This window comes from Ovis aries, chromosome 8 (genome assembly GCF_016772045.2).
Source record: "Ovis aries strain OAR_USU_Benz2616 breed Rambouillet chromosome 8, ARS-UI_Ramb_v3.0, whole genome shotgun sequence".
NCBI classification, from domain to species: domain Eukaryota; kingdom Metazoa; phylum Chordata; class Mammalia; order Artiodactyla; family Bovidae; genus Ovis; species Ovis aries.
The window spans coordinates 90020058-90041651 of NC_056061.1; the positions used below are offsets into that span (position 1 = coordinate 90020058).

Consider the following 21594-nt stretch of genomic DNA (forward strand, 5'->3'; position numbering starts at 1 on the left):
GAGTGGGTCTCTGACAGGTGTGTGAGCACCGGAGAAGGAAGAAGCTGGGCATCAGGTCGCTGCATCCGCTAAAGGTGGATGCTGCAGGTTTGCTTCTGGGTGGAGGTGGGGTGTCTCAGCTGGGCTTTTTGTGCCTTTTGAATTTTGGACCATGTGATTGTGTTGCACACCTAATTTGACTCGATGGACATGAGTTTGAGCAAACTCCAGAGATGATGAAGGGCAGGGAAGCCTGGCATGCCGTAGTCCATGGGGTCGCAAAGAGTCGGACACGACTGAACGACAACACGTATTTTTAAGGCAAAAGCGCAAAATTTTAAAAAACTTTGAAAACCTCTGGGGAGAAGCTCTGGTGTGTGTGGTCGGGTTCCTTAAGAGGACTTACCTCCGCCTTTGGGCCACGCCAGAGCTTGAAGGGAGAAGGGTGCTCCCGCCCTGCAGGCAGAAGCAGTGCTTACAGAAGCCCTGTTCACAGAAGGGAAACACGGAAGGGTCTGTGTTACCCAGCGGTTGCAGTGTGTGCCCGGCCCCTGAGATGACTGCTCTTGCTGAGGAGGGGCGCGCGGACCCTCGAGGACAAGTCGGCTGCTTGCACACCCCTTGCCTCCATTTCCGTTTCTCCGCACGGCCCCTGGGCTCCCGTCTGTCTCCGGCACCTGTGGCCCCCGTTCCGGGTACGCAGGACACACCTGTGAAGTGTCTCTCGTGTTATTCCTGGGGAGCAGTGAGAGAGGAGGGCCTTGGAAAGGGGGCTTCTGCTGGCCTGTCGGCAGGCTTCTGCTCAGGGGAGTGGTGAGAAAGGAGAGGATGGGGAAGTCTGTAGCGCTCCCTTTCTTGCTGCTGCTGCTGAGCCCCTTCAGTCGTGTCCGACTCTGTGCAACCCCATAGACGGCAGCCCACCAGGCTCCCCCTTCCCTGGGACTCTCCAGGCAGAAACACTGGAGGGGTTGCCATTTCCTTCTCCAGTTCCTGAAAGTGAAGTCGCTCAGTCGTGTCCGACTGACAGCGACCCTGTGGACTGCAGCCCGCCAGGCTCCTCCGCCCGTGGGATTCTCCAGGCGAGAGCACTGGAGTGGGGTGCCATTGCCTTCTCCTTTCCTGTTATGCTTCTAAATTCGTGGCTGTAAATGTCCACGTAAAAAAGTTTGTATTTTCAGGTTATTAGCTCACAAGATGCCCTTCAGAAGCATTCAGAATTTCAGAAGAAAGCATCTGTGCACTTTTTTGTCACCGCTAAACACGTTTTTCATATTCTTTTTTTTTTTAACATTGTAATCGAGAGAATTGTTCTTGATCACTAATTTGCTTCTTTTGCTTTCCTTGTGATTCATTAGTGTAATTCTGTGTGGCCATGTTGCATTATTCTGTTCTCTTCGTTTTTAGTTAGTAGCTACTCACTGTTAACCCGTCCCAGCTTTACCGGATGTGCACTGTGGACCACGGTCCGTGCTGAGTGCCAGGTGTAAAGAGACCATTTAAGACGCCCTTCTGCGCCGGAGCTTGGGGGTGGGGGGTGAGGAAGTGGCCGCCGCGGGGGTGCAGCAGGGCTGATGATGCCTCTCAGCTGGGACTGACCCCAGGGCTGCCCGAGATGTTGAAAGGCAGCAGAGTAACACGTCCCCTGGCAGTTCTGATGGAACTGGTCCATCCAGGAAGGCCCCACACTATGGATGCCCCGTTCTGAGTCAGCACTTGGAGGTGACACAGAATGGCTCAGAGGAAGCTTCCGCTGTGGCTGCCTCCGGCCGGGGTGCCCCGTGTGGGGTCTCTTTGGGGCGAAGCCCATGGAGCCCGGCTCGGTCTCCTCCTCGCCCGATCTCAGGTTGCTGCGGTGGCCCGCAGAGGAAGCCTATCACCAGACTGCTGCTTTGTGCACTCACAAGTCAGCGACCGTCCTGACGGCTTGCCTGCCCATGTTCCCGGGGTTGTGGTCGGTGAGAGTTGGGGCCATCCTGTGTGTGCTCTGGTGTGCCCATCCCCGACCCCTCGGTGAGTGGGTCTGAAGTCAGCGAGCCTCTGGTGCGGCAGGGACCCGCGAGGCTGCTCTCCGGCCCGGGACTGCGTCCTGATGCAATCGCGTCAGGGCTGAGGCCCGTCCTCGCCTCTGCGCCGGGGCTGGGGTCAGAGTGGCCTGCGCTAGCCGGGATCTGGGGTTGAGTGTCCGGGCCTCAGTGGGCAGGGGTCTCGGCGCATGTGGTCCCCCTCCCCCTCCTCCTCGACCCCCTGGCCACCCCATCAGGTCAGAGAAGTTCATGCGCAGCCAGGGGGAACGTCTCCGCGGTTCCGGGAAGTTTAAAATAACACAGAAAGCTCCAGTCTCCATTTGTGCTTCTGCCCAGTTGCGCTCCGGGGAGGTGGGCGCCTCACCACAGTTCCGACTGGTACTCAGTGCGGTAGCGGCCGGGGAGTGGCGTGGGGCCGCCTCCCCGGGTCTGCCCCTGAGTCCGGGATGGGGCCGCCTCCCTGGGTCTGCCCCTGGGTCCGGGATGGGGCTCGCGTTTCCCCGGGTCTGCCCCTGGGTCCGGGATGGGCCTGCGGGCTGTGTGCTGGGCTTGCGGGGCAACGGTCAGTCTGGAGGCACCCTGTCTCCTCCCTGGTCTTCATTCAGGACCCGATGGGTCCAGGACCCTGTGGCCGGGAAGCGCTGTTTATGCGGTAAGCAGCTTGGCAGGAGCGCTGGTGCTGGTGCCTTGCAGTGTAATAAGCAGAAGCTGATACGCTCATGTCTTCATCTGCGTTTTGTGCATCCAGCTAGTTAAACTGTAGGATGTAAACCTGGGGAGTTCTTTGAGAAGAAACCCTGGGAACTGAGTGGTTCTGAGTGGTTGTCTTTTCAAGGATTGCCCCGTTTGCTTGTTTCAAATCACGTGGCGAGAGCCTTGTGATTTGACTCGCAGTGAAGCCTGTTCTCCTCCCGCAGACGGTTCTGACTCCAGAGACAAGCCAAAGCTCTACCGCCTTCAGCTCAGCGTCACCGAGGTCGGGACCGAGAAGTTCGACGACAGCTCCATCCAGGTGCGTGGGCGGTGGGCGGTGGGCGGTGGGCGGTGGGCGGTGGGCGGTGGGCGGTGGGCGGTGGGCGGTGGGCGGTGGGCGGGGCCGGGGTGGGGCCGTAGAGACAGGCAGCGTCTGAGCTCCTGGCTGCGGCATGAGCGTCGGTCCTCCAGCGCCCCCAGGGCCCTGGCCTGCTCGCTTTTCTTCGGGACCCGGGGCTGCTTTTATAGGGTGCTTCAGGAGACAGTACGGGCAGGCGCGTTCCCAGGGCCCACACGCAGTGGGAGGCAGGTATCACGCCCGCTCGGCACGGCACTCGGGCTGGACTGGGCCAGGTCCTGGGTGTCTGTGCGTGAGGACGTTCGGCCCTTGCCTCTTGGGGCCAAGCTCGGCAGGCTGTGCTCTCTCTGCTCTCATTTCTCAGCTGTGGAGCCACGGGGCCGAGGACCCGTGTCCTCCATCCTGCCCACAGCAGAGCACTCCAGCGATCCGCCTAGATAGATCCATTATCATCTCATAAGCATGTGAGATGACCATATGCTTTTTAATGTACCTTGCATCAAGCTTCTGGAAGCTAAAAATGAAATAGCTATTTGACAGTATTTATTACTTTTTTACTATTGAGGGAAGTTCCCTGAAACCACCCAAAATCCAGAGTTTATTAGGTTATATTTATCATGAAAGGGGGACTCTAGAGTCTTAAAATTCAGTTTTAAATGCTCTTTGCTTGATGGAAGTTCCTTGGATTTTCCTTCCTTCCCAGTTGTTTGGTTCAGGCATCCAGCCCCATCACTGTGACCTCACGAACATGGACGGGGTGGTCACGGTCACGCCGAGGAGCATGGACGCGGAGACCTACGTGGGTGGGCAGCGCATCTCGGAGACCACGATGCTGCAGAGTGGGGTGAAGGTGCAGTTCGGGGCGTCCCACGTGTTCAAGTTCGTGGACCCCAGCCAGGACCACACACTCCCCAAGAGACCCGTGGACGGGGGCCTGACCGCGAAGGGCCCCAGGCATAAGTCTGGGTAAGAGCGCTGGTGCCTCTGAGGGTTCCGGAGAGCGGGATCGTGCCGGAGCAGATGCGAGTTAGCCGGGGACTGTGTTTTGCTGTCTTTCAATTTCTAATAATTCAGAATTCACCATCTGTGGTTCAGGCTGGGTTTGGGTTCGTTTCAGAGAAGAAGAAAGGAAGGTCTTGACTGCGTCTTGAAATTGGAAGTTGTGGCTGGTTTTTTTAATTCTTTTTAAATTTTGTGTTTTACCTGATACCTTAAAGCCGTACTTTGAGTTAGAGTGTTCTGAATCTGGACGACTAGGCTGTTGTTGGGTTTTGTTGCGACGCAGGAGCCACTTGTGTTCCTAGTGATAGAACGGGGTCTTCTTTAAGGGACTTGCGGTGCTGTGGCTCCCCCTGGTGCCTCTCTGAGGACCTGCGACACGGGGCTGTCGCAGGAAAGGGAGCGCTCACTGCCTGCGGGCCGGGAGGAGGGCGTCCTCTCTGACAGTGACTGTTGTCAGCCAGTGTGCTGGCCCAGGGCTTCGCTGCTTCTGGTGTTCAGGCTGCTGGGCGGGGGTCCCGGGCCAGCAGGCGCATGGCCTGCCCCGCGGTGTCGCGGGCCTGCCCTGGAGCCTCCCAGGCCGCTTCCAGCCGTGCCTGGGCCTTCCGTCTCCCACGTTGTCTCCTGGCCGCTCCTCGGCGGGGGATCCAGCCTCTGCCTGCTCTCTCCTCGCCGCGCCTCTTGTCTGCAGCTGGGCTGGCTTCTAGGCGTTGTGCTGTCTCCCTTCCGATGGTGTTCACTGTAGCATCCCTGTCGCAAACAGTCCTGTGAGCTTCTGTGCCCTGTCAGTCTCTCGGTCTTGCTCGGATGTGCGTCTGTGAGAGCTCGGCCTCCTGCTGCTGTTCTGCCGCAGAGGGTCCTGCTTTGTGGGGCTGCAGTGTCTTGTCTAGTCACATCTCCGGATGAGCCAAGATCGTGTCAGGGTGGTGCCGCTGTGGAACTCGATCACTAGTATCTTTCTCCTGCGAAACTAGTGGAAACAGCTTAGTAGTCGATTATACTGGTACTTATATGTACATCCATAACTAGCTGTCGCACCCCACAGCTCTGTTCATCTGTCCATGGACAGCCAGGAGGTTTCCCTGTCCCAGCGATGAACGTCAGGGCACCTGTGTCTTTTCAGTTTTGATCTTCTCAGGGTATATGCTCAGTAGTGGGTCATGTGCTAGTTTTATTCCTAGATTTTTTTTTTTTAAGGAATCTCCATCAGTTTGCATTCCCACCAACAGTGCTAAAGGGTTCTCTTTCCTCCACCCCCTCTCCAGCATTTGTTGTTTGCAGAGTTTTTGAAGACGGCCATGCCAACCCTGTGAGGTGACGCCTTTTTGTGGTTTGGGCTTGTGTTTCTCTAATAATGAGTGAGGCTGAGCATCTTTTTGCGTGTTTAATAGCCATCTGTATGTCTCCGTTGGAGAAGTTTTTTTTTTTTTCTTGGTATAGAGCTACATGAGCTGCTGGTATATTTTGGAGATTAATCCTTGGTCAGCTGTTTCATTTGCTATTATTTTCTCCCATTCTGAGGGTTATCTTTTCACTTTGTTTATAGTTTCCTTTGCTGTGCAAAAGCTTTTAAGTTTAATTAGGTCCCGCTTGTTTATTTTTGTTTTTATTTCCATTCCTCTAGGACATGGGTCACAGAGGATCTTGCTGTGATTTATGTCAGAGAGTGTCCTGCCTATGTTTTCCTCTCAGTTTTATAGTTTCTGGTCTTACATTGGGTTCAGTTCAGTTCAGTTCATTTCAGTCGCTCAGTCGTGTCCGACTCTTTGCGACCCCGTGAATCGCAGCATGTCAGGCCTCCCTGTCCATCACCAACTCCCAGAGTTCACTCAGACTCACGTCCATTGAGTCTGTGATGCTATCCAGCCATCTCATCCTCTGTCGTCCCCTTCTTCTCCTGCCCGCAATCCCTCCCAGCATCAGAGTCTTTTCCAATGAGTCAACTCTTCTCATGAGGTGGCCAAAGTACTGGAGCTTCAGCTTTAGCATCATTCCTTCCAAAGAAATCCCAGGGCTGATCTCTTTCAGAATGGACTGGTTGGATCTCCTTGCAGTCCAAGGGACTCTCAAGAGTCTTCTCCAACACCACAGTTCAAAAGCATCAATTCTTCGGCGCTCAGCCTTCTTCACAGTCCAACTCTCACATCCATACATGACTACTGGAAAAATCATAGCCTTGAGTAGTTGGACCTTAGTAGGCAAAGTAATGTCTCTGCTTTTGAATATGCTATCTAGGTTGATCATAACTTTTCTTCCAAGGAGTAAGCGTCTTTTAATTTCATGGCTGCAGTCACCATCTGCAGTGATTTTGGAGCCCCCCAAAAATAAAGTCTGACACTGTTTCCACCGTTTCCCCATCTATTTCCCATGAAGTGATGAGACCGGATGCCATGATCTTTGTTTTCTGAATGTTAGCTTTAAGACAACTTTTTCACTCTCCTCTTTCACTTTCATCAAGAGGCTTTTTAGCTCCTCTTCACTTTCTGCCATAAGGGTGGTGTCATCTGCATATCTGAGGTTATTGATATTCTCCCGGCAATCTTGATTCCAGCTTGTGCTTCTTCCAGTCCAGCGTTTCTCATGATGTACTCTGCAGATAAGTTAAATAAGCAGAATAACAATATACAGGCTTGACGTACTCCTTTTCCTATTTGGAACCAGTCTGTTGTTCCATGTCCAGTTCTAACTGTTGATTCCTGACCTGCATACAAATTTCTCAAGAGGCAGGTTAGGTGGTCTGGTATTCCCATCTCTTGAATAATTTTCCACAGTTTATTGTGATCCACACAGTCAAAGGCTTTGGCATACTCAATAAAGCAGAAATAGATGTTTTTCTGGAACTCTCTTGCTTTTTCCATGATCCAACGGATGTTGGCAATTTGATCTCTGGTTCCTCTGCCTTTTCTAAAACCAGCTTGAACATCAGGGAGTTCACGGTTCATGTATTGCTGAAGCCTGACTTGGAGAATTTTGAGCATGTGAGATGAGTGCAATTGTGCGATAGTTTGAGCATTCTTTTGCATTGCCTTTCTTTGGAATTGGAATGAAAACTGCCCTTTTCCAGTCCTGTGGCCACTGCTGAGTTTTCCAAATTTACATTGGGTAGAATGGACATTTTAGCTATATTAATTCTTCCAGTCCGTGAACACGAAATATCTCATATCTTCCATTTATTTGTGTCTTCTTCCATTTCTGTGATGAATGTCTTAAAGTTTTCAGTGTATTTGGTTTTTACTTCCTTGGTTAAATTTAGGTGTTCTCTACTTTTTGATGCAGTAATGAATTGGAATTGTTTTCCTAATCCTTCTGACACTGTTACTAGTGTGTAGAAACACATGCTTTTTGGCTCTGCAGGTCTTCGTTGCAGCACACGGGGGGGGACACGGCTTAGTTGCCCCGCGGCACGTGGGGTCAATCTTACTTCCCCAACCAGGAAGTGAACCCACACCACGTGCATTGGAAGGCAGCCTGTTCACCACTGGGCCACCAGGGGGGTCCCATACATGAATGTTGAGTTTTGTCAAATCTTGTCCTGTGTGTGTTGAGACGATCATGTGATTTTTACCCTTCCTTTTTTTGTTAACGTGGTGTACCACATGGATTGGCTTGTGAGTGTTGAACCATCTGGCATTGCTGGGATCAGTCACTGTTATCTTGGTGAATGAGCATCTTACTGTATTGTTGAATTGGGTTTGCTGATGTTTTGTTGAAATGTTTGCGTCTGTGCTCAGTGGGAATGTTGGCTTGAAAGTCTCTTTTCTTGTGGTATCCGTCTTGTTTTTGGCATCAGGGCGATGGTGGCTCGTAAAACGAGTTTGAAAGTGTCCCCCCACCCTCTTCTGTGTTTTGGAATAGTTTGGGCATTTGTGTTAACTCTTCTTTGAATGTTTGGTGGAACTCACCAGGGAAGCCATCTGGTCCTGGACTTCAGTTTGTTGGGAGGCCATTGGTTACTGATTCACTCTCCTTTCCAGTGATTAATCTGTTCAGATTTTCTGTTTCTTCGTGCTTTAGTCTCGCGAGATTTTGTTTCTAGAAGTTTATCCATTTCTTCCGGGTTGTCCAGTTGGGGCGTTGCTGTTCACGGTGGTGTGTTCTGATGTGTCTCTGTGTGTTGACTGTAGTGTCTTCTCTTTCATTCCCAGTTTACTTGAGTCCTTTCTCTCTCTCTCTCTCTCTCTGGGTCAGTCCAATGGGAGGTCTGTCTGCTCGTCTTCTAAAGGAGCCGTCTCTTGGGGTCTTGGCTGCTCTCTTTCAGTCCCTCCAGTTGACTTGAGTCCTCTCTCTCTCTCTGGGTCAGTCCAGCGGGAGGCCTGTCTGCTCGTCTTCTAAAGGAGCCGTCTCTTGCGGTCTTGGCTGCTCTCTTTCAGTCCCTGTCTCGGCTATCTGCGCTCGGGCTTCGTTTGCTCCTCTTACTCCGGTTCCTCAAAGGGCGCCTGACGTGTGTGTGCTCTTAGCTGCTGACCTGGGCTCTCTGTCTTCAAAGCCTTGGTGGTGGGGTGCCCCCTGGACATCTCAGTTGGTGTCGATGATCTGTGCAGGGTGATGGGTCTGGTGCTGTGTCGATGGACCCGTGTGTTCATCTCGTCTGCATCCCTGAGCACCATGCCATTGTGAGCTCTGCCATCACGTCATGATCGGGTCACTTTGTAATTGTTCACATACCCCAAATGCAGTGCAAATGGGTCCATGTTACACTGGAAAATTAAGAAACTCACACAATAGAAGAGCTCCTTTTTTTCTTTATGATTTTTTTCAATTTTGTGTTCCTAGTTTTAAAAACTCCTATCTTGAGAGCATTCAGTACGTGTTGGAAAAAACAGTTCATAAAGTTAGTATAGTTATCTTTTAGTCATTAGATTCATAGTCTGATAGTAAAGTGATTTCTTGAAGATCTTTGCACAGATATTTAACAATTTGTACTATTAAGAAGAGACTGCCTCTGATTTGAGAGCTATTAATTCTGTGGCTTTCTTGTTTTATCTCAACAGAATTGTTCAGGAGACAACTTTTGATTTAGGAGGAGACGTTCACAGTGGAATGGCCTTACCAGCGAGCAAGGTAGGTGCTTGTCCGTCACCGATAGGACCGTGTTAACTGTGGCAGGGCGGCAGTGGTGAACCTCTGACAACACCCGCAGGGAAGCGTGGTGCAGGCTTTGCGGGGCCTGTGTGCGGGCAGCCTGTGTCTTGTGGTCCGCGGGAACGGCCGCAGAGGCCAGGAGCTTGTGCTTTTTCTCCAAGTGGTGTGTCCCAGGCTTGTCCTCTAGGACTGGACTCCGTGCTCAGATCAGGTCACCCCAGAGGTCACGACTGCTGCGCTTGTGACCTCAGCTTGGTCCCAGCTCCCGGCCACCTCCTCCTCTCTGCAGGCACCGCCCTTGCCCGGGACCCTTCTCTCCTGCACCATGCTTGCTCTGGGTGGCAGCCTGCTGCCGGGGAGAGGCTCCCCCACCCCGCCTCGACCTGGGCCTGAGACGGCAGCTGCTTCTTTCTCTGTAGTTGCTGTCTTGCCGCTGGTTCCTGGGGTGGGTTGGTTGGTGGCTGGGACACGGGGAAGCTGGGTCTCTCCACTTCCCTGTCATTGTTCTATAACATAAAAGTTGTACTACACGCTGTTTACAACATGCAGAAAAGTGTCTTTTCAGAGCAGGCTGTGCAGCCACGTTTGGGGGCGACGCAAGGAGTGGGAGGTGCGTTCCGCGCAGGGTATGTCACTCCCTGCTTGGCGGGCTCCGTGCCTGCGCTCAGTGCCTACAGGGAGGGCACTGAGAAGTCTGGCAGAGATTTTTGCTACAGTGAACTTTGCACCTGAATGTGTTGGTCTGTTCTGATGGTTCTCTGAGCGTTGGTCGCCATCCCCACTAGCCTCAGGCTGCTGACAGTGGGCACTGCTTGGAGGGGTTTCTGTGCCCCACGTGGGTTGCCCTGCGGGTGTCCTTTCCTTGTGTCAATTAAGGGCAGGACGTGAGCCAGTTTCTGCACTGAGTTCTCTGTTGGGGTTTGCGCTGTCATGAGTGAGCTTGCACATCCTTCCTTAAAACAAGTAAAATAGAGACCTGCCTCTTCACCCCGCGCATGTGCTCTCTCTGCTGTGTCCTGACCCGAGAAGCGCGTGGGGTCCAGATGCCGCAGGGGCCCTCTCTGCCCAGGACATGGGCTCTGAGTGCTCGGGTGCGCGGCTGTGGCCCCTCTCCCCGGCCCCCGCCCGCATCCCCTGCGACACCAGGTGTCACACACGGTTGGCCACATACTCTGTTTAAGCGCCTATGTCTCCCCGGCTCAGAGCGCCGCCAGGCTGGACAGCGACAGGACGCCGTCCGCCTCCAGCACTGCCGAGCGAGGGATGGTGAAGCCGATGGTCCGCGTGGAGCAGCAGCTGGACTACCGCCGGCAGGACAGCAGGTGGGGCAGGGCCCTGGGTGCCCAGGGCTGGGGCGGGCACAGAGGGGCTGGGTCAGGGGTCCGCTCTCGAGGTCCAGCTGACACCTCTGGGATGTGGGCAGGACCTTACGGGTACTTCCTTTTCATGTCACCGAATTAAAAAAGAAAATGCTTCATTGACAGTCGTATCCCTCACTTTATACCTCGACCACGTCTAGGTGAAGTAGGAGACTGAATTAAAATGTTGCTGTCTGTAAAAACAGGAGAAAGGGAATTTTTAGAGGATTTTAATCATTTGGTAATTTTTATTTTTAAATAAGCCTAGTCATTTTACCCATATCTAGAAGAAGTGGCGTTGAAGCTGCGTGTTCAGGGGTCAGAGTGCCCACCTGCCCTTTCCCTGCTCCAGTGACTCTGACAGACGAGATGTCGTTTCTGCTGCGGGTGTTGTTCTTGCTTAGATCCTTTGAACAGAGAGCTTGGAGCTTTTCTTCCTTCCTTTTCTCAGGGTTTCTCAGTGTGCGTCACCTTAATAAGTCGGGGTTCTGTTTCCCTGTGACTGGTAGCATGCTTCGGTGTGGGAGGGCAGATGGTTTGGTTCGGTGCTGAGATGGAAGCAGGGAGCATCGTTTGACTCTCACCATCACCGTCAGCAGTGGACCTCAGATTGTTGATGGAGCCCTTCGGACCGTGCAGCCCCAGTAACCAGGGCATTAGCCAGGGCTGCTCGGGGACCAGTTGAGCGACAGGCTGCAGGTGCAGTTCTTACATCTTGCAGCAGAGGGCACTGTGCCTCCTAAGATTTTAGTGACATTCATCCCAGTCATTAAATCTGTAGACTCATATGGGAACCTCGTGTTTTTACTTCGTTTTTATTGTCTGCTTTTGGTTATTATTCAGTATTTTTTTGTGAATTTTTTATAATTACAGTATGAATTATATTTCAGTTTTTTTTTTAGCTATAATAATGAGTAGTCTGCTTTCTGTGTCCATGCTTGTTTTTGGCAGCATGTTATAGAGTAAGATGTTCAGGATGCTGAGTTAGTACTATGCGGAGTACCTCCGTCTGCTTATAAGGTGATCGAGGTGTATGTATAGTGGTTCTTAGCCCACAGATATTTGAAGAAGCAAATAACTGATATGGGGCAGGGGAAGATTGATGGGCATAATGTCTTCAGGATATGAAAAATTAATAAGTATACACAGTTAATAAGTAAATGTAGTATAATATGGCATCAAAGTAACCATGTGATGATTAATTGTATGTTAGGAATTATTTTTTCTATGAGCATATATTTTAATTAAATTTTTTTGCAAGGGCCTTTGTTTTGGCAAGACTTATTAAACTTCTCCTTGAGATGTAAATCTATGTCACTTTGTGGATATGAAGACGGTAATGAAAACATGGTTCTTCCCATTCCAGTCTCTCGTTTTTCACATCTGCAGTTCTCTTCACTGGTTTAGTCATAAAATCTGAGAGGCTTAATCAGTGAATGATTTAATACTAATTTTAGTCAAGGAAAAAATCTTTTTGAACGATGGGGATAACTTTTAAGCATCACTGACACATTTTTTTAAATTTTTCAATGAGAATTTAAGTTCCTTATTTTTATTAGATTTGTTGAAGTGATAAAGCATTAAGAAAATTGGTAAACTTTACCCAGCTTCATGTTGTGGGTGTTAAATTGAAAAATAAGCGCTCTGTCTACAGTTCTAGATGCTTACAGATATGGCAGTGCAAGAAAGACGTGTTAAGAACAGTTGAGCTTTTGAATAATATTCTAAGAGCATTTTTATACCTAAAGCATGGAGTTAAATCCAAATTAATGAATTATAGGCTGGGTAATAAATTCGGAAGCACATAATTTGGTGAAAAGAAGGTTTTTGTTTTTGCTTTTGACGTCTACAGTAGCTTGAATGGATTCCTGTTGTATCTTCCCCTTACTCGTCTTTGGTGCGCGGAGAAGGCGAACTTGGCAGGACGAGACTGTTGCTGGGGCTGCTGCGGTTCTCCGAGCCAGCCCATAGCCCTGTGGTCAGCTGCCTCAGTCACCCTGAGGTGCCGTCGCTGTGCGTCTGAACAGATGCTGACACAGCGCAGCTGCGGGCCGCACTGGCAGGGACCGCCCGTCTGACTTGACCAGGAGAGGCAGGCAATGTCCGGCTGTTAGGGCGTTTTTCCCTCTCTTGTGTGAGAGCTCAGTTTCAAGCTCAGAGAGCTTTAGACTTTCTCTTTGTCCCAGTGGTGTCTGTCACTGTTACTCGAGCCATCGTGGTAGCGGGTGCTCGGCAGGCCCATCTCTACGGTGCAGGGTGTCTTCATCAAGAACAGACTCGTGGTTGGCTGTGTTCTCCTGACAGAAGCAGATACTCAGGATCTGACCCATGAGCAGCCGGGCTAGGATGACCCCCAGTTCCCTCTCCCACATACTGGAATAGGCTCCACGTGAAAATGAGCCAAGACTGTATGCAGTATTAACTTTCAAAAAATAGCTGCAGAATCCACAGTTTGTTGGGGTGCTGTTAGCTAATGTGACCTGGTTTTAAGAGACGGCCACTTTGCTCTTTCAGAACTCAGGATGCTCCCGGGCCTGACCTGATTCTGCCTGCAAGCATTGAATTCAGGGAAAGTTGTGAGTAATTTCAGAGTCCACTGGTAGTGAATTATTTCTTATTCCATTTTTCTTCATCTGAGTTTTCATGTCTCTTTTTGTCTGCTTTGAAATCTTTTCACAGCTGAAGATTCATTTTTATCTGCCATTATAAATTACACTAACAGCTCCACAGTCCATTTTAAGCTGTCACCCACGTACGTGCTATACATGGCGTGTCGGTATGTATTGTCCAGCCAGTACAGACCCGACGCCAGCCCTGCGGAGCGCACGCACAAAGTCATGGCCCTCGTCAACAGGATGGTGAGCATGATGGAAGGGGTGATCCAGGTAAGCGCTGACGCAGGGCCGCACCAGCCTGTGACTGGCGGTAGCTTTCAAATCAGCTGAGTTAGTTGCTTTTTTTTTTAACGTTTCAGATTTGCTTACATGCTTGACTTTATCCGAATAAGTTTTTTTCTAAAGCAAAAGTTGTAAAAGGATTCAAAACTGTATAGCTTTAAAAGTTGAAATGCAAACCTTTCTTTTGTTTTCTTTCCTACAAAATTTAAGGGAAGGGAAAGTTAGTGTCACACAATGATCGCAAAAAAGACCCTTAAAATTATACTAGGTGAGAGAGGGCATTGAGAATTAAAAAATAATTCACGTATTGTAAAATGAACTGTTACAAAGTGAGTAGCCGGGTCGCATTCAGGGCCCTCAGTGCTGTGCGGGTGCCTTTTCTTGGCTCCATGGGGTCCCTGTCCCTCCTGACAAGACCCCTCACCCACCAAGCAGTTCCCTGCATCACCTGCCCCACGGGTCCCTGACGACCACCTGCAGAATCTTTCAGTTGCTGTAAAAAAGGACTCGCTCTTTGACTGTGGCCCCACCAGGCTGCTGGTAGTTGGCCTCTGGGTTTCTCATCGTGGGCGTAGGTATCGTGGACGTGATGACATTTCTCACTCACGATGAAAATCAGGCTCAACTTCTTTCGTAAACCAGTTTTCAAATTTCAGAAAATTAGCATGTTCTCTTGGTGGAATGGTTTGTTTCCTTTACTACTGTTTGCCTACAGTTGATAAAATTGGCATAACACTTTTTCACACTTAGAGATAACTTGAAGATTTATTCTTTAAAGTCCTTAAATTTACAGACTTCTAAAAACGTTTTCCTAAACCACGTGTCAGCATTATTCAGCTGTGACACTCTAGGTACGTGATCTTAAGCGACACAGTTAGATGATTTGGTTGCTTTTTTCCTGTCAGGATAGTTGGAGGCAAGCTAATCTTTTCATCCCCTCAGAACTGTCATAGAAGGCTTTTTTAACATTTTCAAAAAAAGGTTTCTCCTGTGTGAGTGGTTAGCCTGTGACTCTGAGGAGTTTAAGAGTCCTTCCCCTGAGGGAGGAAGTAGATCAACAGGAAGCTCTTCTGTTTGGGCACGATCGTGTTACTCCTGTGATTTTATACACAAACGTGGATTTCCTTTTCAGCTGTTGTTCAGAGCTGCTGTCTGTCTCCCTCGTGCTTGGATTTCAGATTATGAAACTCCCATCAGCAGACACTTGGGATGGGCTTATCTTACTGGAACTGGCAGTGAAATCACATTATTAAGGCTTTCATACTTAAGATCTAGGTTTAGTGTGTGATTGAAAGAATCTTGAATTTTAGGGAGGAATTTTAGAATAATTAAAAATCTTTAATTTATAAGAAACCTACGTGGAAAAAGCAGTTTGCTCCTTTGTAGTATAGAAATAATACAAGTTTTTGATACATTTTAGAGTTTTCAATGCTTAGTGTTTTTGTTGGTCTTTCCTGTGCCTTCATCCTCACTAGCTGGTCCAGGGGAACAGACTCTGAGGTCATGGACCTCTAGGTCGTCTCACACACACAGGGCTGCTCAGGGACGTTAGGAAGCCCGTTCTTTGTAAATCTTTCAAAGAAATTGGTGTATTCACTTGTTCACTGCAACATCTTCTATACAGAGAAAGTCTAGGAACTCCCTTAGTTTTTGTGCCAGTGTTAAGAGGAGGAAGCCCCCCCTTTATGCCCCAGATTTCCCGAGCTCCTCGCAGCCACAAGGAGCGTGTGGCGTGGGATCGCGTAACTAAGTGTCGTGCCCGCATGTCGTGCCTTCATGTCGGTGTTGTGATTTTTTTTTAACGATCATGACTGTTTACGAGTTTCTTTCTCTCGTTCTGCTTGGTTTCCCCTCGTCTGTTTTTCTCCAGGAAGTAGACCAGGTTGATCAGGTAGGACATACTGCTGGGAGCCGATCCTAGCTGTGTTGGCTTAGCTGAGTTTCTCATGCTGCTTCCATGTCAAAGTACAAAACAACTGGACTGAGGCTCATAACACTCATTCAGCAGCTGGAACATGCAGTACTAAAATCCTTTTTTGACTGTGCAACCTTTATCAGCATTTCATAACTTTTGCTTAATGCACTTCAGTGTGGATATGAAATGACAACAGTTCTGTTTCTCCTCTTTGTTGTTTATCCTTGGTTCCTATTCTTTGGATCTCATCTGAGGTTGCCTGGCCTGCTCATGTGGTCGGGAGATGACGCGATAGATCAGTACTTGATACCAAGTTGCTTGGTGTCCTTGCCAGTGACTTCGAGTATCAGGGTGGCGGTGGGTAACCATGGATACGTGTGTGTGTGCGCATCACAGATTACCAGATACAGTGCAGCCTCCAATTCGGTGTTGGTATTGATGGCTCCTTTCTGCACTGGTGCCATAAATTGTTGCTCGCTAGAGCCATGTGTCTGTACCTGAATCCTGAGAAGTTGCAGTGGGGCTGACTGCCCATTGCTGCATCTGCACCCAAATTCCTCTGCAAGTATCTGGTATCTGTGCTCAGTGCCCTGGCGAGAATGGGGAGGTACTGGTCTATCTTCGGCAGCTTTTCAGGAGCATTCCTTTCGTCTGTGCTGTTTGTCCTGTGGCTGCTTACGGAGCTGCCTTCTGTCTGCAGAAACAGAAGAACATTGCAGGGGCCCTTGCCTTCTGGATGGCCAACGCATCCGAGCTGCTCAACTTCATCAAGCAGGACCGAGACCTCAGTCGGATCACGCTGGATGCACAGGACGTCCTGGCGCACTTGGTCCAGATGGCCTTCAAGTGAGAACCCACGTCTGTGAAGCCTTCAGTCACTCTTTCTCTTTAAATCTTCAGAGCTCATTCTAAAGATTTTTATTCACCCTAACCGAAGATAGATATCAAGAAGTGTCAGTGTTGTTCAGTTGCTAAGTCATGTCCGACTCTTTGCCACCCCATAGACTGCAGCATGCCAGGACTCCCTGCCCTTCACTGTCTGCTGGAGCTTGCTCAGACACCTCATGACCACTGAGTCGGTGATGCCGTCCAACCACCTGGTCCTCTGCCACCCCTTCTCCTCCTGCCCTCAGTCTTTCCCAGCATCAGAGCCTTTTCCAGTGAATTGGCTCTTCGCATCAGGTGGCCATTTGAGTTTCAGCTTCAGCATCAGTCCTTCCACTGAATGCTGCTGCTGCTAAGTTGCTTCAGTTGTTTCCGACTGTGTGCAACCCCATAGATGGCAGCCCACCAGGCTCCCCCATCCCTGGGATTCTCCAGGCAAGAACACTGGAATGGGTTGCCATTTCCTTCTCCAATGGCATGAAAGTGAAAAGTGAAAGTCGTTCAGTCATGTCCGACTCTTTGAGTCCCTGTGGACTGCAGCCCACTAGGCTCCTCTGTCCATGGGATTTTCCAGGCAAGAGTACCGGAGTGGGTTGCCATTGCCTTCTCCACTCCCACTGAATATTCAGGACTAATTTCCTTTAGGATTGACTGGTTGGATCTCCTTGCAATCCAAGGGACTCTCAAGAGTCTTGTCCAACACCACAGTTCAAAAGCATCATTTCTTCAGTGCTCAGCCTTTATGGTCCAACTCTCACATGCATACATGACAGCTGGTAAACCTTAGCTTTGCCTGTACGGACCCTTGTCAGCAAAGTAATGTCTCTGCTTTTTAATATGCTGTCTAGGTTTGTCATAGGTTTGCCTCGAAGGGGAAGTGTCTTTTAAAATTTCATGGCTGCAGTAACCTTTCACAGTGATTTTGAAGCCCGAGATCGGATGTCATGATATTACTTGTTTTTTGCCTTTTTTTTTTTTTCACTTTATTTCTAATTGAAGGATAATTGCTTTATAAATAATGATTTGATTTCTGCCATACATCAGCATGAATTAGGCATGGATGTACATGTGTCCCCTCCCTCTTGAGATCTTAGGTTTTGAATGTTGATTTTCAAGCCAGCTTTTTCACTTTTCTCTTTCACTCTTACCAAGAAGCTCTTTAGTTCCTCTTCACTTTCTGCCATAAGGGTGATGTCATCTGCGTATCTGAGGTTATTGATATTCCTCCTGGCAATCTTGATTCCAGCTTGTGCTTCATCCAGTCCAGCATTTCACATGATACCCTCTGTGTAGAAGTTAAATAAGCAGGGTGACAGTATACAGCCTTGATGTACTCCTTTCCCAATTTGGAACCAGTTTGTTTTCCCATGTCCGGTTCTAACTATTGCTTCTTGACCCACATATAAGTAAAGTAGTCTAGTGTTCCCATCTTTTTAAGAATTTCCCACCGTTCACTGTGTTTCACACAGTCACATAGTCAGTAAAGCAGAAGTAGATGTTTTTCTGGGATTCCCTTGCTTTCTCTATGATTGAATGGATGTTCGCAATTTGATCTTTGGTTCCTCTGCCTTTTTCTAAACCCGGCTTGTACCTCTGGAAATTCTCAGTTCAGGTACCATTGAACCCTAGCTGGAAGGATTTTGAGCATTACTTTACTAGTATGTGAGCACAGCTGAAGCATAAATAGCTACACGCAGAATGTGTTGGTTTAATAAATTGAGCTCAATTAAGTATGAAACCTGAGAGGAAAACCGTTACATAGATGTTGTACATGGGAAATATTTCTAAACAGTACATATTGTTTTACCTGTGTGATAGTAGCAGGGCGTCACACTGAGGTTATTAAAACTGTCAATGTTTTCAGGTACCTGGTTCACTGTCTGCAGTCAGAGCTGAATAATTACATGCCCGCTTTTCTGGACGACCCTGAAGAGGACAGTCTGCAGAGACCAAAAATAGGTTAGGCCTTTCTCTTTCTGCTTCAGCCCCTCCTTCCCACCTCTGCATTTACCTTCATTTTAATATCCGCAGTCTGAGGGGCGCTCGCCTCAGCGTCCGCGGTCTGAGGGGAGGGTGTGATCAGAGTCCGCGGGACGTCATCCTGGTGTGGCGAACCCCCTTGTGTTCCATACAGGAACAGCTCTCATCTTGGGGGCCCTGCTGGGGCTCTCGGTCGGTGCGGTGGACACCAGCGTGTGGCTGGACGGGCAGGTGTCGAGCAGAGGGGGGCGGCCGCTGACCACGAGCCCTCTCCCCTCACAGACGACGTGCTGCACACGCTCACGGGCGCCATGTCCCTGCTGCGTCGCTGCCGGGTCAACGCCGCGCTGACCATCCAGCTCTTCTCCCAGCTCTTCCACTTCATCAACATGTGGCTGTTCAACCGGCTGGTGACCGAGCCCGAGTCGGGGCTCTGCTCCCACTACTGGGGCGCCATCCTCCGCCAGCAGCTCGGGCACGTGGAGGCCTGGGCCGAGAAGCAGGGCCTGGAGCTGGCGGCTGACTGCCACCTGAGCCGGATCGTGCAGGTGGGTGGGACCGGCATCGTGGCCGCGTGGTCCCCAGCATCTCTGACTCCCCTGGGGCGTCTCGGCCCCTCCCCGGGGTCTTCATGTGCGCTTAGGATGAGACAGTGGTGTACCCCTCTGTCGGCCACTCTCACAAGGTACAACAATCTGGTAGCTTAAACAAAAGAAGCACTTTGTCCTGGAGGCTGGCGGTCTGAGACTGAGGTCGGGGCACAGTGGTTCCCAGAGGGAGAGCCTTTCGGTAGCTCCCGAGCCTTCCACTGCGGCTGCTGGTCTCCAGCATCCCGCCTGCACCTCCGTCTTCAGGAGGCCTCTCCCAGGCCACATCTCTGCCCCAGCCTCCGCCTTTCATAGGGACCCCAGACCTACTGACTTCAGTTAACTTGATTCCTTCTCTCAAGATCCTTTCTCAAGATGAGGTCACAGTCCGAAGTTTACCCCAGGTTTATCCCGAGTGTTGGGGTTTCACAGTGTGAATTTCAGAGGACACAGTACAGCCCGTAACAGGTGGTGATCAGCAGAATAAACACCTGGAACAGTGAGGCATGTGTCATGAAGCTACATACACAGAGAGAAACTCTGATTTTAAAATGGATGATAGCTGGCACTTTAAAAATACGGAGAATAGAATGGGTAACCAACAAGGCCCTCCTGCGGAGCACAGGGAGCTCTGCTCAGCATCCTGTGCTAGCCTAAACGAGGAAGGGATTTGGAAGAGAGTGGATTCATGTGTGTGCATAACCGAATCCATTTACCGTGCCCCTGAGACTCACACAGCACTGTTAACCAGCTGCACTCCAGTGTGTGTGACACAGACAGTCAGGGCTGCAAGCTGGGCAACCCCAGAGCAGAAGCCTGTAGTAGAAACACAGATGAGAGAGAGGACTGTGCACACCCCCCTCAGGAACTCGTCACGTCACAGGAAGAGGGTAGGAGCAGCAGAAGGGACACGGGACGCACGAGAGCCTGGTCCTCGTGGCTTTGCCCACCCTGGCGCTTTCCTGGTGCTTGGAGGCTAGACCCTGGTGCCGTGCAGTTAAGGGAAAGCGTCCCTGTAGCCTGTTTTGTTATTTTTAGTGTGTAATTCTGTATTTTTTTCCTCAATCTCTTAAAGAGATACAGTGTAGAGCTTTCTGCCCTTTTACTTTGATTGACTCAGCTAGTTATTAGAAAGGTCATTACAATGTGATTTTATTCAGACCTTAGTAATGGTAATCTGGTTATATAAGTGTTTAAAGTTTCTAGTGAAGTCCCTCAGCTGTGTCCGACTCTTTGTGACCCCATGGACTGTAGCCTACTGGGCTCCTCCGTCCATGGGATTTTCCAGGCAAGAGTACTGGAGTGGGTTGCCATTTCCTTCTCCAGAGGATCTTCCCTACCCAGGGCTCGAACTCTGGTCTCCCGCAGTGTAGGCAGATGCTTTACCGTATGAGCCACGGGGCTTTTAAAATGCTTTTTGCACATAAATTATTGGGTCTTACTATACATACAATTTTAATGAAAGAAGATCCCCTGGAGAAGGAAATGGCAACCCACTCCAGTACTCTTGCCTGGAAAATCCCATGGACGGAGGAGCCTGGCAGGCTACAGTCCGTTGAGTCACAGAGTCAGATACGCTTGAATCTGTGGTGCACACACATGAGGTTATCTAACACCTGTAACTAGACGGTGCTTTGAGTTCAACTTGACACATATAGGTAATGGGAATGGAAATGTGTTTTCTTAAAAACACCCTGCATTTTAAAGTCAAATTAGCAAGTTACTTCAGTTTCACAAATATTCCCTAACAGGGACTATCTATGAAACACTTTCAAATCGTGGTCTTCCTGCTGCTTGTTCACAGGCCACCACTTTGCTTACGATGGACAAGTACGCACCTGATGACGTTCCAAACATAAGCAGCGCCTGCTTCAAGCTGAACTCCCTGCAGCTGCAAGCCTTGCTGCAGAATTACCACTGTGCGCCCGACGAGCCTTTCGTCCCTGCGGTGAGTGGGGCGCCAGTCAGCACGCATCACGTCTGTGCAGGAAAAGCAGAAGGGATCGAGAAAGTTTACGCAGTCGTCTTCCAAGGTCACTTTTGCTGTTGACATTTGTAGGAGTTAGGGTTCCGTGCAAGAAATAGAAACCACGTAAGCGTTTTAAGTAGACGGGGATTTAATGCAGGGAACGAAGTTCTTGGAAAGCCAGGGCAGGGAGTGAGGAAGTTGCCCTCACCCTGAGTTTGAGGGCTCAGCGCTGTGACCCGAGACCCCAGGGCCCCTCACGTCAGCAGCCAGCAACAGGGCAGGGCCTCCCCCGGGGCTGCCTCTCAGAGCTGTGCCAAGGTGCCTGCCTGAGGAAATCAGATCCTCACGCACAGCCGAGTCTGCTGTCCAGAGATCTCTGCAGAGGAACAGAGAGCACAGAGAAGTGTGCGCGGTGCAGCCGGCTCTTCGTGAAATGCCGCCCGAGCTCAGCCCCGCAGGAGCAGCAGCTGGACGCAGGCATCCTGGGAGTCGAGTGTGCAGGGGACCCGATCCCACGGATAGCTTCACCTCCAGTGCTGAGTGTTTGCCGACAGAAGGCGGGGGCCAAAACCCAGAACCCACTGTCCCCAGACAGACTGGGTCACAATCCTGAAAGGGGGCCTGATGTGGCTGCATGTTGGGAGGGGGCCGTGACCACACAGCCCCACAGGAGGGTAGAGCTGCGGTCCACACTCTGGGCTCAGGGACACAGGAGGCCCCAGGGAGAAGAGGACAGGGCAGGGAGGGCAGCTTCTCTGGGTGTCGTTCTGTCCCCTCCCTGGGGTGAGGAGGGAGTGTTCACTGTGTGAACTGTCCTGTAAGTACATAATCTAGTAACTGGAAGTTCTTAAGCAGAAATCACCTGTAA

The 21594-nt window shown here is 50.2% G+C and overlaps 1 protein-coding gene across 19 annotated transcripts in view; it reads left to right on the forward strand.

Moving 5' to 3' along the window:
• Positions 1-21594, forward strand: part of AFDN (afadin, adherens junction formation factor) — a 110937-nt gene that overhangs the window by 54875 nt on the left and 34468 nt on the right. For 12 of the 19 annotated variants that reach the window (XM_042253722.1, XM_042253732.1, XM_042253723.1 and 9 more), the window contains 11 exons: positions 2921-3015; positions 3758-4020; positions 9045-9114; positions 10339-10457; positions 13008-13069; positions 13173-13378; positions 15261-15281; positions 16006-16151; positions 18055-18149; positions 18453-18718; positions 20562-20705. In XM_042253722.1, coding sequence (XP_042109656.1) covers positions 2921-3015; positions 3758-4020; positions 9045-9114; positions 10339-10457; positions 13008-13069; positions 13173-13378; positions 15261-15281; positions 16006-16151; positions 18055-18149; positions 18453-18718; positions 20562-20705 — 1487 coding nt within the window. The remainder of the gene's footprint in view (positions 1-2920; positions 3016-3757; positions 4021-9044; positions 9115-10338; positions 10458-13007; positions 13070-13172; positions 13379-15260; positions 15282-16005; positions 16152-18054; positions 18150-18452; positions 18719-20561; positions 20706-21594) is intronic. The other 7 variants (XM_042253726.1, XM_042253735.1, XM_060419324.1 and 4 more) reach the window with 1 other exon arrangement.